A 17,768-nucleotide genomic window follows, 5' to 3' on the forward strand; every position below is an offset into this window, starting at 1 on the left:
AGGTAAAATCTGTTTATTTAAAAGTCTTTATGGATACTAAACATCAAGCTTGCTAGAGTTAAATACTTTGCAGTTACATTCCAACTTTTTTGTCATACAGCGTGAAAATGAATCCTTGAAAGCACAGATAAATTTATTGAATAAGGAACTGGAAATCACAAAAGAGAAACTTCATACTATAGAACAGGCTTGGGAACAAATGACTAAACTGGGTAAGTATGAAAGTTGTATTGCAACACTAAAAAACAAACAGTATGTCCTGTGTAAAAGTAATATTTTACAACATTTTAAAATTCATGTGTCTGTTTAAAATAAAAATGAAAAATTCAAAATTATTTTGTATCTTTCATTAACAATCTTAGTTTTTTTCAAATAATTTGCTGTGTGTGATTTTTTTTTCCTTTGTATTGTTTCATTTTACTTATCTATTCTACCAAAACGATGTTTGGTATTTTTCTCCCTAATGTAAATATTTTTGAATATAGGGGATGACAATGCCATGGACAAGGCCTCAAAAGTGGTAACCAACAGTGAAATTTTGTCCATTTCTAAGAAAATTGCAATGCTGGAAATGAAGGAACTAAATGAAAGACAGAGAGCAGAACATTCACAACGAATGTATGAACATTTAAGGAATACACTAAAGCAAGTAGAAGAACGCAATTTTGAATTGGAAACAAAGTTTGCTGAGGTAAATCTGCTTTGACACGTCTTAGAAGCATATTTTTGAGTTTTTTAAAAAGAATTAGTTATATATCATTATGGCTCTGACAAATTTATGATGCAAAATATAGTTGCCTTTAAGAGCTGCAATTTTGCATGGACTGGACATCTGTTTTAAAAAAAAGTTTATTTCAAGCAATAGTTGTTCTCTGTAAAATGCATGATGAGCGACTTGACAGATAGTTTCTTAGTTCTTCAGCAGACTCCTAGAAAAGAGCCGGTTTGTGACCTATTTCTTGTCTAATTCATATGATCCCTGTTGTGCAAATTTTCCCATAATTATCAATTATTCCAAACATGCTAGAACTTTGCAGCCCTTTTGCCAGTGACAGCGTCAAGATTCTTTTGCAGACTGTGTTCTTCTGTCACGTGTCAAGCATTTTCTATAATACAGGAATATAAGTCGTGCTGTTGCAGGTGATGATCCTTATGTGTGCAAGTCTGTGGGGCCAGATGGGACTAGGGAAATGATTGTCCCCCCTGTACTCGGCTCTGGTGAAGCCATACCTCTAGTACTGTGTTCAGTTTTGGGCCCCTCACTACAAGAAGGACATCAAGGTGCTGGACTGTGTCCAAAGAAGAGCAAGGAAGCTGGTGAAGGGTCTAGAAAACGAGTCTTACAAGGAGCAGCTGAGGGAGCTGGGTTTGCTTAGCTTGGTGAAGAGGAGGCTCAAGGGAGACCTTATTGTACTTCACAATTATATTAAAGGAGGTTGTAGTGAGGTGGGGATTGGTCCCTTCTCTCACACACCAAGTGATAAAACAAGAGGAAATGGCCTCAAGCTGTGACAGGGGAGGTTTAGCTTGAATATTAGGAGAAATTTCTTTACTGAATGGGTTGTGTGGCATTGGAACCACATTGAGTCACCATCCCTGGAGGTCTTCAAGAAACGTGTAGATGTAGAACTTAGTAGCATGGTTTACTGGTGGAATTGTCAGTACTAGGTTAAAGGTTGGACTAGATGATCTTAGAGGTCTTTTCCAACCTGTATGATTCCATGATTATAATTCCTGTTATATCCGTCTTAATCTTGCTAGATTTTTTTCCCCTCAATATTCCTATTTGAAAGTTGTTCCATAAATAAATTATGTAGTAGGAGGAGACTTCATTCTAATTTCCAGTCTAAATTTATTTTTAATCAGTCGTACACATTTGTTCTTCTGCCAGTATTAGCCTATAACTTAAACAAAAGGGAAGAATAGTTCTGTTGATAGGTATCGATAGACTGTATTCATTCCCCCTTCTCATGCTTTACCAGACTACAGTCTAGTTTATTTTGATCTGCTGTGAAGTGGATTCTCCATTTCTCTGTCATTTTAGTAGTGTTTGTTACACTGTTCTGATTTGAATTAATTGGGGAGATGGAGTATCTGAAAGAGTATAAAGCTTTTCAGCAGCAGTATTGTTAAAGCTCATTATGATAGAATGACTTATTTCATTAAGAAATACCTCAGGTGCTGCACACAAAGATAATATCTCCCTTTTTCTATTTTGAATATGTTATGTCTTGTGATATACTTAGGTATGCTGGTCTTCCTTCATTTTTATTTGATGAACTCCTAATACCACAATTTTTTCTTACTGGTTCCTCTGCATACTCCTTTTTAACCTAATTTCTGTAGTTCTAAAGCATCCATTTTCTGTTTCATATATTCTTGTTGCCAAGAACTCCTAACTGAGCATAATTCCTTTCTTTTTTTCCCATGTAACAAGATTGTGTTAAAGTTAGTTAATGAAAATTGTGAGATCACTTTCACTTTAAGAGTTGAAAGGAAATCCTCGCCTTTTGAGCTCATAAATCTATTTCAACATGACTCTGTTTTCATACCCTTTTTACAGTTCCCACAATAACCTCTATTTGAATAGTTTATTATTTTTCCAGATTAAAAAAAAAAAAAAAAAGCCTGGAATACGTGAACTCCAGACAATAAGATATACCACACATTTTTGTTTGTTTAGTAAATCAGTTATTTATGAGTGGTATCAGATTAATCTGGTACAACTATATTTGGTAAATTAATTGCTGAGGATTCTCTGTGTCACCTAACGCTTTTCAGTTATTCATCTTTTCCTAATTGTCTTTGAAGTGAAACACTGGTTGCTCAGTATTTGATAATCAACTTGAAAAATCAGGCTGCTTGATTGATAAAGTTCTTTTTAAAAGGAACAAAAGAACTATGGTGTTAGGGTCTGGGCAGTTATTGCCAGTATTTGTATTACCAATCCCAATATGCTGGACAGTATATTAAATGGTTAAGTTAAAATTAATTTCCTAAAGAGTAAAGTCTTACTACTTTTTTCTTTTTCTTTTTCTTTTTCTTTTTCTTTTTCTTTTTCTTTTTCTTTTTCTTTTTCTTTTTCTTTTTCTTTTTCTTTTTCTTTTTCTTTTTCTTTTTCTTTTTCTTTTTCTTTTTCTTTTTCTTTTTCTTTTTCTTTTTCTTTTTCTTTTTCTTTTTCTTTTTCATATTTAGTATAAAATGAAGTACTTTGCTGTAATGGTTTTAAGAAAATTTACCAGTTGAAGTAGGGTTTAATTTAGAATCCTGTTCCTGTGCTGATCTGCGTATCTATGTGTATGTAATGCTGTGAACAAAAAGATGTTTAAAGAGAGGAAGGGAAACTACTTTTCAAACACAGATGAACAATGTTTTGTAATGACTTAAAAAAAATACTTTGGGCACTTCTTTTTCTTTGCAGATTTGGGAGCAGTTGTGTTCTTATGATACCATTTTTATTTTTTTTTATTTTTTAAGCTCACCAAAATCAACCTTGAGGCACAGAAAGTAGAACAGGAATTAAGAGATGAACTCTCAAATAGTGTAAGTAAGGCAGTAAGTGATGCAGACAGACGACAAATCATGGACTTAGAGAAGCGTGAGATGGAGCTCAAGATTGAAGTATCAAAGTAAGTGCTGAAGTAACGAATTCAGAATGCAGTATGTTTGGAAGCATGTAATAATTAAAACTATACAGGCTTATATAGGACACCGCTTGTATATAACAATTTTCAGTGCCTGTTTTTTTTTTTTTTTCTTTGACATTTATAAATGCCAAATTTGGAGTTGAAATTTAGCATTTTATTCAGGCACTACAAAGTAAGTCATTTGCTTCATTGCGATTTGAACAAAGAATTAAGTGCTGACCTGGATAGACAAAGGTAAGTGTATCCTTAAATATTCACTACTAGTGTGTTTAAACGAATTAATTAAGGTTTGTTTTGTTTCTTTGCCACAACCTCCCTTAAATGTATAAAAAATTAATGAAAGGAGTTGGAAAGTAATTCTTACTTTCAAAGAGTCATAGATGTCTTGAAGATGAATCTGTGGTAGTTTTTTTCTTTGTTTTTTTGTGGTGTTTTTTTTTGCCATTTATTTAAGAGATTAACTTTGTACGCGTACATTTTTAAAAAAGAAAAAACTTTCCAGATTTTGATGAGATTGTTGTAATGGATATTGGTCTTTGAGTAAATTATGTAATGCTGTTACATTCCTAAATCAGCAAAGTCTGTGGGGATATTTGCAGTGATTTTGATGCTGAAAATGAGGGATTAGACTTGGGGAAACAGAGAATGGAATAGAAAAATTAATCTTGGTGCACATATGATTTATGTTCTGAAATGGGAGAGAAATAGAGAAGGAGGGAAGTGCATAGTTCAGATAAAAAAACATTGGCAACATTTTCCTTGAGAAGATTACTGCTAGCAAATTTACAGGAAAATAACCAACAATAAAGGTGAAATACTATACAGAAGAATTTTTATAACAAGGATGCTGAGTAGTAGCATTTTTATGCTAAAAAGCAAAAAGCCATAAAATGTTTTGATACAAGGAAACATATATCTTTTCTTAGCATGTTCTGTGTAGAAAAACTTAAGTTATTCATTGGTTTCAAGTGACACAATGCTGTTGTTTCCCCTGCAAGGTTAAGAGAACTGTCTGATGTTGCAAACATGCAAGTTGAAGCTTTAGAGGCTCGCCAACAATGTAGAGAGAAGGAAGTAGAATCTCTTAGAATGCAAGTTTTAGACTGTCAGGTATGGTAAAATTCAACCTTGATTATGCAGTTTGGATTTTTTTTTAACATATATTTTTCCCCAAGGAAGGGAACAGGGAAGAAATGAAATAATTGTACAATGAATTAGGAAACTGCAAAAGTATTTCAGAAGGATCTTACCAAGCCAATCCATTGTCCATACCTTTTCAAGAGATCTACATTACTTTAACAGTTGCTTTTTCTTCTTTCATTTTTAGTTGCATAGCTATTAAAAAAAAAAGAAAAAAAAAATCCTGAGCTTTTCTCCATGTTATCTAGGTATATTTCTATATAATTAATTACCTTTGGTCCTGCAGTGAGTTTTTACATATAAAACCAGGAAAGTTTGATAATGGTGTTTTGTTTGTTTGTTTGTTCTTTACAAGACAGGCAGTGACTTGTGAATCTCAAAGATTAGGCTATATGAACAAAACATAATTTTGTTTTGTTGTTAGGTAAAACAATTTCTTGGGATTGTTTCCATGTTCTGGAATGGTTTTAGTCCCTAAACACAACACTTCTACCAGCTTTTATGGTATTATATTTCCTAAGTTTGAGTATGCTTTTCTTTCTTGTTTCCTGGTATTGTGGAAAGAGATGATTTTTACAATCAGTATTTGAAAATCTCTGTTTATAATGTGGATGTAGAAACGAGAGTGGAAAAATAAAAAGCTGTGTTTAAAGGCTAATTCTTGCTCTTATCTGTGGGAAAAAAATACATGCAATATTTAAAATACAGAAAAAGTAATAGCTTTTTTATAAGTACACTGCATTCACATATGTAAAATGAAAAATAATTTTGCTCTATATTTTGATTCTTAGGCACAGTCAGATGAAAAAGCAGTTATTGCAAAACTGCATCAGCATATCATAGCCCTTCAAGGCAGTGAATCCATTGCTGTAGGCAAGCTAGAGACACTAAAATTGAAACTACAGAAGATGGAGATCCATAATCTACGTTTAGAGCAGAAACTTGATGAGAGAGAGCAAGCCCTGTATTTTGCCCGACTGGAAGGAAGGAATAGAGCCAAACACCTACGACAGACAGTTCAGTCTTTGCGGCGACAGTTTAGTGGTGCTCTGCCTTTAGTACAACAAGAAAAATTCTCTAAAACAATGATTCAGCTACAGAATGACAAACTAAAGATCCTGGAAGAAGTTCGGCATGCCCAGCAGGAGCGTCGAAATGCAGAAAACAGAGCACTGGAGGTGGAGTTAAAGCTGAAAAGTTTAGAAGAATTATTAATTACATTGAAGGATACAAGAGGAGCTCAAAAGGTTCTCTGTCTTAAAACTTTGAATAGCTTTGTTAATCTGATGTGCGTTTAAACTAAATTTCATTTCAGTGTGTTTTCTAAACCTCTGTTTTAATGGAGAAATTAATGATTTCAGAATATATGGCGACAGCTATCATTTTTTGGCTTTCCTATTTGAAAAAAGTAATAACATCTTTAGTTATTTGCCACGTAAAAGTCAGTACAGTCAGATTTACTAATTTTCTTCTGTGCCTATGTAAGTGGCATAGGAAGTAGGGACTTACTGTGAATTAAATAAAACGGAATTAAATTATGAATTAAATTAAATTATGCACTGAATGAAATTAAACACAGAGTAATACTCTGAAGTTCTGTTCCAAGAGCTTGCATTGAAATCTTTACAAATCCATGTTTTTTAAATAAATCCCAGGGCAGCATGGTCAGGAAGGTTGTTATACCCATGTAATTTGCGTAATTTTATTTTGCTGTTGTAGACAATGTTGCCTTGCAATTTGAATAAGGCTTTCTCACTTCCCTTCCAGATCCCTGTGTAGTATATGTGTTTTTTTTTCTGTCACGATTAAAGATGTCTGCATTTAAGCAATAGTTTTAGTGGCATCTTTTACTTTTAAGACAGTCTTCAAAGTTATTTTGGGTGCAGTCTGACATAAATATGTCTGTTATTCTTAGTACATGTGTTTTTGAATACTTTCTTCTTTTCTACAGTTTTGTAATGGTTTTGAAAAACTTTTGGTGTTTTAGAAAAGATATACAGACTTCTTGCTTTTTTTTGTTGTTGTTTTTATTGTTCAGTCTGGACAGATGCATAGACTGTAACTTGTTAGGTCATATGAAAATTATTTGCAATGAGAGAGAGTTCTTCTGACAGTGTAGGGGAAATATTTTGCCTCTTCAACTGTCTACTACGCTTTCCAGTCATTCCTCTTGCAGTTTCATAGACCTGCCATGCCTCCTCACTCAAGGGAAGTGAAGAAGCTTAAAAAGGAAGAACCTCTTTCTTTCTCTTGGTTGGATAGGTGCTGTCCTGCCTCAAAATCAGAGTGTAGCTGCATTTAGACAGCCTGTGAGCTTGGTAAATTACAATACTACGTATGTATCATTTGTTATTAGGTAATAGAATGGCATTTGAAGATGGAGGAACTCCATCTGCTGGAACTTAAACTCAATCGAGAGTTACTCAAGCAAAAGGAAGAGATAAAGTATTTGCGTAATATAATTTCAGAATATGAATGTACAATCAATAATCTGGAAGAAGAAATTGTGCAGCAGAACAAGGTATGTATTTCTTCATGCTATTACAAAAACAACATATTCTTTATTTCGTTAAGTGATTTTAAAAAAGATTCTCTGTAGTAAGATTTGTAATATAGATGTTTCTTTCTTGGTTCATTAATTCTTTCTAATAGCACATTGGAGTATTTTACACTTTGTTATCTCTTCTTTCTGTTCAAGTTGGTTGTAAAATACCCATTGACTTCAATAAATAAAATGTCATTATCAAACATTTGTTACAGCTTCATGAAGAAAGGCAAATGGCTTGGGACCAGAGGGAGGTAGAATTGCAGCGCCAATTAGATGTATATGATCATCAGCAAAATGAAATATATAGTACAGCTCTAAAGGTACACAAACACGGAGTTAACTAAAAATAAACTGGGAAGCACATTTTTTCAGAGCTGTCAGGTAACAGGAATATGAATCTTTCTGTACAGTTAGAAGAAGCCACAGGATCAGTTCCAGACCCTAATTTGCCTCTCCCACAACAACTTGAGCTGGCTTTGAGAAAGATTCAGGAGCATATTCGAATAATCGTGGAAACAAGGGCAACCTGCAAATCACTAGAGGAGGTAATTAAATGTTTAAATTATCATATAAAGGATAAAGGTTGTATTTTTAAATATTTTTTTTTATGTAACAAATATCCTTTTATAAATGTCCATCAAATATGTCAATTCCCTTAGAAGTACTTTAACTCAGAGAGAATGTAGATAATAGATTTATTTTTAGTCCTGTGTTATTTTTTCCATTGGAGCAAACTACTGGAGAAAATTTAGATCAGTCCTGTAGTAAGGTAGGATGCTCTTGCTGTACAAAATTCAGTTGACTGTATCTAGTTAAATTTATTTTAGATACTTTGTGGTTCTTAAGCAGTCTTAAAAACATCGCCTTCTTAATTTTGATAGCACAAACTGGGGTTGCATAAGTGTATAAGCAAAAGACACCATGGGACTTTTTTGATGTAGTAGTAATTCCAAACAGCCAAAGCTGAATGCAAAAAGCCCTTTAATGAAGTCCATTTAAACAAATTTTTCTGCTACGTTTTTTAAAAAGATTTTTTTTCAGCATTTTAATTCTGTAAATGCAATAATCGCCTTTTGTTCTAGAAATTAAAAGAAAAGGAAACTGCTCTGTGGAAAGCCGAACAAAATGTCTTATCAAGAGACAAAGTTATAAATGAACTAAGACTTCATTTACCTGCAACATCAGAAAGAGAGAAAATAATAGCTGAATTAAGCAAAAAAGATGATCCAGAGTACCATCATGCAATAAAAATTGCTCATCAAACCATTGCAAATATGCAAGCAAGATTAAATCAGAAGGAGGAAGTGCTAAAAAAATACCAACATTTGCTGGCTAAAGCAAGAGAGGTAGTTATGTTTTGCATAAATTTATTTCATTTTTAAGGCTTTAATGATTCTTTGTTAATCTCATTGCTAGTTACCTCAGAGAGAATAGAACTTTTTTTTTTTTTCTGTAGAAAGTTCATGTAGAATATTTTAACTTCCTTAAAGTAGGAGACTTGCTCAGTCAAAAGGTTTATGTATGTGGTATTGGTCTAGGAATTAAATTAGCGTGACAGGAAGAATATTAAAAATTTGCTATGAAAACTGCACTCCATATAGTGTACATCCATAGAATTTTCAAGTATTTACACTGGTGGTCTGTGGACTGCATCTTGTTGTGAATTTGAAAAATATACAAAAGATATGCATTTATGGAAAATATACTTCTTAAACATACTGTAATTTAAAATATGTTTTTAAAATATAAACCTTGTGTTAGAGCACATTCTTTATATTCTTACTATGTATAGTGAGTCATAGTTGGTGAGGAGCATCACCAAATATTTTGCTTTTCAGCTTTTATCCTGTTGCACCACACTGCCTGCGATATAGCTTAAAACTGCAGTGGTGGATTTTTTTTTCCAAGAGTAAGTATTAAAAATAGAAAGGAGAAAAAAAAAAAGGTATAATCATTGAGTATAACAAGAAGAAAATAATTTTAAAAACCAGAAGAGTTAGAGGAAAATCTGGGGAGTAAGGCTGATCAATAATTGAGCAATTGATGCGAAGGGTACTGCAGTTTCATGAATTTCTGGATTGATGTGCATCAGTAGAGTTGCATTTTTATTTTGAACTAACAGGAACAAGAGGAAATAGCAAAGAAACATGAAGAAGACCTTAGAGTTCTACACCAGAAGTTAGACTTATGTACAGACAATTCCCTTAATAAATTCAAACAGACTGCTTTGGTGAGTTATGTGTATTTATGGCATTAGTGAAATTGTTTCCAAATTTTGAAAATTGTTACTCAAAAGAACAGTTTTGTAGTCACAAGTAAATAATGACAAGAATAGTAAATGGATGGTTGATATAGAAAGAACTCAGAAATTGATGAAAGAATTCAAGACAGTTGGATTAGAGGACAAGTATAAAAAACAAAGTTACCGCCTTAGTACAGAGTATCATTCTTTATATTGTAATGTATAGGCTTCTAGGGGAGGGAGGGAGGTGTACTTTTTCTATATTCTTTTTATTCAGTCTTTGGTTGCAATAATCCCATTTTTAATACAGGTTTTCTCTTGACACTTTATGATAAGGTGACACCTACATTTATTCTGTAGATTGTTCCATGTACGACGTTCATTTCCAAGTAGCATTACTGTTTTTTTCTGTGAACTAAGAATTGCATCTCAGTAGATAAACATGATAAATATTAATACTTGTTTATGTTTAGGATTGAGTTTATAATGTATCGCTAACACTTACCTTTGATTTAAAGCTTAAAATGTTTATCATACACATTTGTTCTGTTTTACAGGAGTTAATGGAAAAGCCTTCATCACTTCCCAGCAGCAAACATTTCCTCCGTTTAGCGGAAATGGAACAAACTGTAGTAGAACAGGACAATTCTCTTGCTTCACTTGTTGGCAAATTGAAGAAAACATCATCTGATTTAGAGAAGCAAAAACAAATTACTGTAATGAAAATCAAAGAATTTCAGACTATCAGAGCCCAGTAAGTTTTTAGGCTGTTAACATAAGTCACAGTTGGTCAGCTATGCCTTGCTGGTACTGACGTGTTCTGTTGAAGTGAGCATGTTTTTGCTGAATTTTAAGTTTGGCTGAAAAAACTAACTCAAGAGAGTTACCATGGTTGGTAAATATAAATATGATCTATTTTGGTTTTGTGGCCCTGTATCAGAGCTAATGTTGAAAATATTGAAAAATCATGGCTGCAGAAATGCATTTCTGTTATTAACGGTGTGCCATCCAGTGAAAGTGAGTGAGTCTTGGTATGTCTTGTGAGTGAGTCTTGGTATGCAAGTTGTCTTTAAGCTGTCAGATACTCCCCCCATCCTGCCCCCATCCACTTGAGCTTGCTGCCTTTAGCGTTTAAACTCATTAAATTTTAAACCCCTGTTTAAAAGGGAAAAAAAAGGACGATTCTTTCCTTTGCAGTTAGGGACAGAAATTAGAATGAAAATGTTCTAGTCTCATTATGTTGATACTCTTGTATAATTTCCTTATTAAGTGGAGGCATTCTTTGTAGAGGCAAGGAGTTTTTTGTTTATTATTTGCTTTAACAGTAAAAAATACAACACTGTTCCTTCTGTTATTCATTTGGAGTTTGCTGGCTTAATTATTGCAGTGTACCCTATTAATTCTTATTTTATATTAGGCTTCAGGAAAAGCACACAGTTGATGTGGAACAATTGAAAGATGAAGCAAATGGATTGAAGAACTTGTTATCTCAGATGGAGAAAGAATTAACCAATGTAAAAGCTGAACTAGAAGCTCAAAAAGAAGCAAATAAAAGAGCGCCCACAGCAACACTGAAAAACCTGGTGGAACAGCTGAAGAGCCAGTTAGCCATAAAAGAGAAGCAGCAGAAAGTTAGTCAGCAAAAAATGCATACTTATGTCACTAATGAACATAAATGTTTAATGTGGCTTAATACTTAAGAATTCTATGTATAAGTACAGCAGGACGTAGAATATAGTTTCATAATTTAACATAGTAAAATACAATCGCATTTTGTTGTTTTTTAATGTTCATATTTGCAGCTTCTTTGCTTATAAGAACTTGTATTGGTTATTTTTAGGCTCTGAGCAAAGCACTTTTGGAACTCCGAGCAGAAATGACCGCTAATGCTGAACAGCAGATTATTTCTGCAGCATCACAAAAAGAGGCATATATGAATGTCCAGGAGATTGTTGACAGGGAAACAAAGGGGCTCATGGTTAGTACTAGGTAATGTCTTTCTATTCCATCATTATATTGCTGTTAATCCTGATTTTTTTATTATTATTTTTTCCCCTTTAGACACAGATAGAGGAATTAAATAATCAGATTTCAAAACTTACAGATAACCTTAAAATAAGTAAAAACAGGGAGAGTGCTTTGTTAGATGAAAAGGAAGAGTTGAACCAAGAACTTCAGAAGAAACAAAAAACATTCACTAAAATAATGAGAGAAAAAAATGAAATCGAAAAGGAGAATGAAGAACTGAAGAAACGGATTAGGAGACTTACCAGTAGCATTCAGGTAGAAGTGATTTTTAAAAAGTTTGATCTTGGTCAAGTTTCTGCATTAGATGGGCTGGTTTGGGGGGGGGAAGAGTAAGTACTTTTGACAGGCATTGAAACTGATACTTGATCTAAAAATCGTTGTTTGCTCATCAACTGGGTTACATGTGAGCTATTACCTTTTGCTGTTGGAAGTATGTCTCAAATAGAATGAAGAGGCTGAAAAATATTTTTTCCTTGAAATAATGTGAAAGTCTGAAGAGTTGAATATCTACCTTTAAAGTTTCTTTGAAAAATGGTTGGTTTGAATTTTGTGATCTTCCTGGCTGCCCTTATTTCTCCATTCAGAAGAGAAGGGAAGGATGTACAGTATAATTGTCTAAACTTTATTTTTTAATTTAACTACTTGCTGATTAATTAGTTTAGAATGCAAAGTTAAATTCTTGAAGTATTGTAACGTAAAGATAATTTTAAAAAGGTCATTTATGTTGTAAGCTAATTCCACCAACTGGAATTGAAGTCCTTATTTTTCGAGAGGAGGAAAAATACTTAAGTAGTAGTCATTAAACTTTAAGTTGGTGAAAGTTTGTAATTTTTCAGAACAAAGCTGATGAGCAAAATCTGACAGATGTACTTCAGAAAAAAGTTAAAAAGTTGGAAAATGAACTTCAGAAGAAATATGAAGAAACGGAAAGAAAAAGCGTAAGAGAAGACAAGGTATGTGATAAATACTGAGATTGTGGCTTTGAAAGACATCGTCAGCTTAAGTACAAGCAGTTCAGTTCTCCCCACTGCTTCTGAAAACAACAGATCACCAGCCAAACTTTATCAGGTCAGAAGCAGTTTCAAGACACTTTTTCAAGTTCCCAGTGGTCTTTGTTGCAGCTCTTGCTGCAACAGTAGTCTAAGTGCTGGTATATTCATGTTTTCCTGCCCTTTTTGTAGAATTAACGATCCATTATAGATTATAGAAAACTAAGATTTTATAGGTATGTAAGAGATGTCAAATGCACATTTGTGAAACCAGTAAAATGATGAAAATATGAAGTACCTGGGAGCAAGAGCTGTGAAGGGATGATGTCTGCATAAGTTACTGTTCTTCACGGTAACAGTCTCCACTTATAGGCGGTTCTGACCTGATGGAGACGAGTTCATTTTACCACTTGTGTTTTTTTTTGTTTTTTTTTTTTTTCTTTTGCTATTTCAGTAACAAATTACTGGCTTGTCATGGTAATCATAAGGTATACTAGAACATTATAGCGTGCTTGCATGACATTCAGACTCTTTATAATATTAAATATGATTTTAAGACTGAACTTATACTTCCAGTTAGTTTGAGAATTTTTATATACTTGTTGCTCAGTGTCTAAAGACACTTTTCATAAACTTTTTTTTTTTTTTCTTTTTTGCAATAATTTACTTTCTGGCCATTTTTTAGTAGCAGTAGCTGTTTAGAGTGAAGACAGAAAAGATAGTACAGGGACTAACTGAGGGAAGGGGAAAGTTCAGCAAACAAACAAAAAATTGTTTACAGGTGATTTTTCAGTAGTCATTTGTGATCACAGGTACAGGTTTTAATTGATATATCATTTTATAGCTACATGATTGTAATTGTAAGCAGAGATTCTATTTCTCATAGAAAAAAACAAATGAACAGTGGTACAGCTTTGCAGCAAGGGCATATAAACTCCAGTTGAGCTGCAAGAAAAAAGATAGATCCTGCTGTAAAGTGGCATAGGAAAGCACTTCTTTTTCTTCAATTTGTCTTTTTTACTCACCTGTAATTCAAACTAAAAGGATGTATTTCACAAGCAATCCTAATTTCCAAAAATGTATCACTCCTTTTCTGTAAAATGAATATTAAAGGATGAGGATGAATTCGGTAATAACATTAAACTTCATCAGCTTTATGCCAGTCACTACAGCAAGTTTAAAGTATCCAAGTTGGACTGCTCTTTACCTAACTACGGCTTAATGTTTTAAATTTAGAAATGAAAAATACACCATGTGTGGCTTTCTAATGTGTTTGTTCGCTTAAAAAAAATCAAAAAAGTACATAATTTGTTTATATGCTTCGCAGACCTCCAAGGAGGAAATAATTAGATGGGAAGAAAGCAAAAAATGGCAAATCAGAACGGAAGGGATGCGGAACAAACTAAAAGAAAAGGAAAAAGAAATGGATACTTTGGTCAAACAGTTCAGTACACTGAAGGAACTTTATAATAAGTAAGTTGTGTTTAATGCATTCAACTACAAACTGATGGCATAAGAGAAATACAGATGTTTGCCACACAATTATAACAGCTTGTTGTGTTTATAAGATTGATGCCTAGATTTGACCTTGCTATTGAGATTAAAAGAATAAATTATTTTTCAAGTAGCAGGTTACTCCTTTAGTATATACTTGTAGAAGCTTACAAGTGTATTTAGAAGAAGCTGTCTCTGAATAAAACTAATTTAAAGTCTTTATTATGCTTCTCATATATAGTGTTCTGTTATTTCCGTGAAAAAAGTAACAGTTTCATGAAGATAGGCTGTTTCTTACCTTGTGTTATTTCATCAGACTGCTAGGACTGGATGCGCTGCTACTGTCATCTGCTGTGCTACTGCAGTACTAACAGTTCTAGCATTATGAGATAGAAACCTTTAAAACAACAAAAATAAAAAAGAAAACCAACCACCACATATATGCATGGCCTCCATGAAAGTTAAGTTTACTTCAGTACAGTAATGGCAGGGTTTTACAAATAAAATATGTAGTAATGATGGTTGGTGATCACGACCAAATGATGATGGTAGTTGTAGCCGTTGTTAGATTGTGGTTTGAAACAGCTTCAAATTGGCATTCTTACCAAATCTTTCAGGAATTTCACATACAACACAGGTGACACCAAGTGATTTATAATATGCATGCTGCTAACTTTGTTTGCTATTTTTCCTAATATTTGTGATTTCTTTATATTTATTTATTTATTTTTTTTATTTGTAAAGCTGTCTGTCTATATGGTAACCACAATAAACAAGAAAAGGGGATGTGGTACACTGAGCAAATAAATAGCAGGTGTGGATTCTTTAAGATAGAAAATATTTTCTTCTAAAGAAAGCACGTCAGCAAATAAAGTTTTAGATGCAAATTTACTGAATGTTGCAGGGCTGAAAAAGAGAAAATTACTCTGCAGAAGAAACTGAAAACTACTGGTGTCACTGTTGACCGTGTTGTTGGAGTAAGAGCCTCAGAGACTGAAAAAGAGCTGGAAGAACTAAGAAAACGGAATCTAGATTTAGAAAATGAAGTTGCTCATATGAGGTGAGAGGCATTTCAAAAGAATCTATAAAAAAATAAGTAATCTAAATGAGAAAAAAATCTGTGGGAGGAAATCAACTGATACAACTAGAAAAAACAGACCAAGTTGCAAAAGCCCTTCTTTGAATCTGTGATGAGCAAACTTAAAGCTGCTAGGGATCAATTGTGCATATTCAGAGAATATGCAGCAATGGTTTGTTACTCCAAATGTTAAAAAATATGAAAAACGTAGCTCTTTTTATGTAAAATTGTAGTTCTAATTTCAGGTTGGGGAAAGATACTGGAGCTGAGAAATTGCAATTATGGAGTGTATTCATAATCACTGTATCTGTTATAACAGTGGATGGAGTGCCACGGTAATAGAAGCTGTTCACATCTCTAGAGAGCAGATTCCTTTTCCCAAAATAGATACTCTCGATTCATGGGGATTAGTTGAAATTGTGTATATGGCTGATTTAGTATAACCAGTCCATTAATACTAGAAAGTTCTGTCCAGTAATCGAGAAGTTTATGTTTGTTTTACATAAAGGAATGCTTTTCTGCATTAATAGCCGTGTGTTTATTCTGGCTTGATTAATTTTTGTATGTAGAACACAGCAAGCAATCCCACGAGATTCTGTTGTAGAAGAGTTACATTTAAAAAATCAATACCTCCAGGAAAAGCTTCATGCATTGCAGAGACAGTATTCAAGAGAGACATATTCTAGGCCCTCGGTAAGTAAAATCATATACAATCATATTACCTAGAAATATTACACCTATTTAACCAAAATAATTGTTACCCATTTACTATTCTGTATCACTTGGCAGATTTTATTTCAGATTACAGCATTCTAGAACAGGATATGAAATACTCCATTTATGGTGTTAAAAAAAAAAATTATCTAGATTCTGTGTTCTGCAGGTAGAAGATGAAATACTCAGCTTCCTAATGTGAAGAAATAAAGGATAGATATTGTCATATACACAAGTCTGCAACTGAGAAACTACTTTTATATGCCATATTAATTGAAAATTCAGCATACATGGTTTGGGAAAATTCTAAGCTGCATTTTAGTTACATTAATTACATTAGATGTTTTTGTTTGGTTGGTTGTTGTTTTGCTTTACAAAGTTCACTGTATTATGAATATTGAATTACTAGGTTATCTTAATCCTTCAAGACACAGATTTAAAAATTCAGCCTACGTTTCTTTATTTCCTGTTTTGTTTTACTGTCTTCTGCTTTTCTTTCATGCTTCATTCTATCTTCAACTTGAATCAGAGTACATGTTACCAAATTGAACTGACCAACTCTGTTCCTGTCAGTATCAGTAAACAGGAGTATTTGAATTACCTTCAAAAGAAACCTATTTCAAATAGGGATGAAATCAAACATCAGACTAATCTTAGAATTACTGGTGGCAATGAAATAGATGAGGAAGCAGGCATACAAACATTCATCGTGCATAATGAAGGTTGTGAGGCTACGAAAGATGCAAGTGCTGAAGTGTCTTCTGAACAGCACCCTGAAGATAATGAACAATGCAAGGACACAGATATTTCTTGGGAAGGATTGAAAAACACCAATAAAGCTGAAGATGTTGGAGAGAATCAGAGTGATAAAAAAGAAAATATAACCCAACCTGAAAATGGAAAAAATAATGAGGAATTTGAAGAGCAGGAGAGGAAGCAAGAAATATGCAAACAATCAAATGTTGATGAAAAAAAAAGTGTAGAAGAGCCTTACATTGACAGAATGAGCTGCAATCAGTCTGATTCAGGAGAGCCTTCTAATCAAGCTAACAACTATGAAGCAGAAAAAATAAATGTCAATAATGAAATGAATCAACACACTCCAGAGAATAAATGTGAAACTTACCGAAGTGGTACAGAGGGAGTTGTAATAACCCCAGAACTCTGTGAAATGCCTGAGGTTTGATACTATGGTGGTCCTCTAGCATTTCTTCTGTAGAAATGACATAGAATTAGAATAGTTTGATCTTGGTAATTCAGTGGTCTTGAAAGCTCTGCAGGGATATTAAAGTGGTCCATAAAAGCAAATCTTAGACTTTCACAATTTACATGTATGTCAGCTCACAAGTAGATCAAAATTATATAATTAACAGAAGCTTAGAAAATTTACAAATGATCACAATGATACATGCAGCTAGTTGATGACCTTCATTCTTTGAAACTTACAATGTGTTATACTTAGAAGAAGCGCTATATTGAAGCAAGTACTTTATTTCTGTCATTGTTAGTGTAGAGTAATGGCTTATATGGTTAATTACATAATTACATAAACAAAAACTGATTATTATCAAAAGATTTTACTAGTGTTGGGTAATAATTTTCCATATACCTACAATTGCAATTGGCAATATAAGGCATACAAAGTACTCAAACGTAGGAACTAAGTCGCTCTATGATCTATTTGACTTCAGTGAAATTCTTACGCCATATGTAGTATTTAATAAACAGAATGCGCCCTTAAAATCAGATTCTGTTTCTAGGTACAGTATCACAGCTTACCATACTCAGTAGCTTTTTTGTCTGTAGACTTTAAGCTTTACTTCTAGGCAATAAATTGAGACTTAATTCTAGTTTGACACTTTTTTAATGGGTTTATACTAATTTGTAA

At 33.3% G+C, this 17,768-nt stretch overlaps 1 protein-coding gene and 1 long non-coding RNA gene across 2 annotated transcripts in view; one reads left to right on the forward strand and one right to left on the reverse strand.

The window, feature by feature from the left end:
- CEP290 (centrosomal protein 290) overlaps positions 1 to 17,768 on the forward strand; it is a 56,808-nt gene that overhangs the window by 28,104 nt on the left and 10,936 nt on the right. Inside the window, 18 exon segments of the mRNA XM_050708296.1 lie at positions 101 to 212; positions 486 to 691; positions 3,478 to 3,629; positions 4,646 to 4,757; positions 5,579 to 6,034; positions 7,144 to 7,308; positions 7,548 to 7,655; positions 7,746 to 7,880; positions 8,418 to 8,681; positions 9,458 to 9,565; positions 10,135 to 10,331; positions 10,995 to 11,208; positions 11,418 to 11,555; positions 11,639 to 11,860; positions 12,442 to 12,558; positions 13,922 to 14,067; positions 14,993 to 15,148; positions 15,736 to 15,859. Coding sequence (XP_050564253.1) covers positions 101 to 212; positions 486 to 691; positions 3,478 to 3,629; positions 4,646 to 4,757; positions 5,579 to 6,034; positions 7,144 to 7,308; positions 7,548 to 7,655; positions 7,746 to 7,880; positions 8,418 to 8,681; positions 9,458 to 9,565; positions 10,135 to 10,331; positions 10,995 to 11,208; positions 11,418 to 11,555; positions 11,639 to 11,860; positions 12,442 to 12,558; positions 13,922 to 14,067; positions 14,993 to 15,148; positions 15,736 to 15,859 — 3,132 coding nt within the window.
- Positions 12,903 to 17,150, reverse strand: LOC126913150 (uncharacterized). Its single transcript, XR_007707741.1, has 4 exons — positions 17,007 to 17,150; positions 14,387 to 14,485; positions 13,620 to 13,687; positions 12,903 to 12,977 (listed from the first exon to the last, which is right to left on the reverse strand). It is a non-coding gene; the product is annotated as an uncharacterized LOC126913150 (long non-coding RNA).

Source organism: Cygnus atratus, chromosome 1 (genome assembly GCF_013377495.2).
Source record: "Cygnus atratus isolate AKBS03 ecotype Queensland, Australia chromosome 1, CAtr_DNAZoo_HiC_assembly, whole genome shotgun sequence".
Taxonomy (NCBI): domain Eukaryota; kingdom Metazoa; phylum Chordata; class Aves; order Anseriformes; family Anatidae; genus Cygnus; species Cygnus atratus.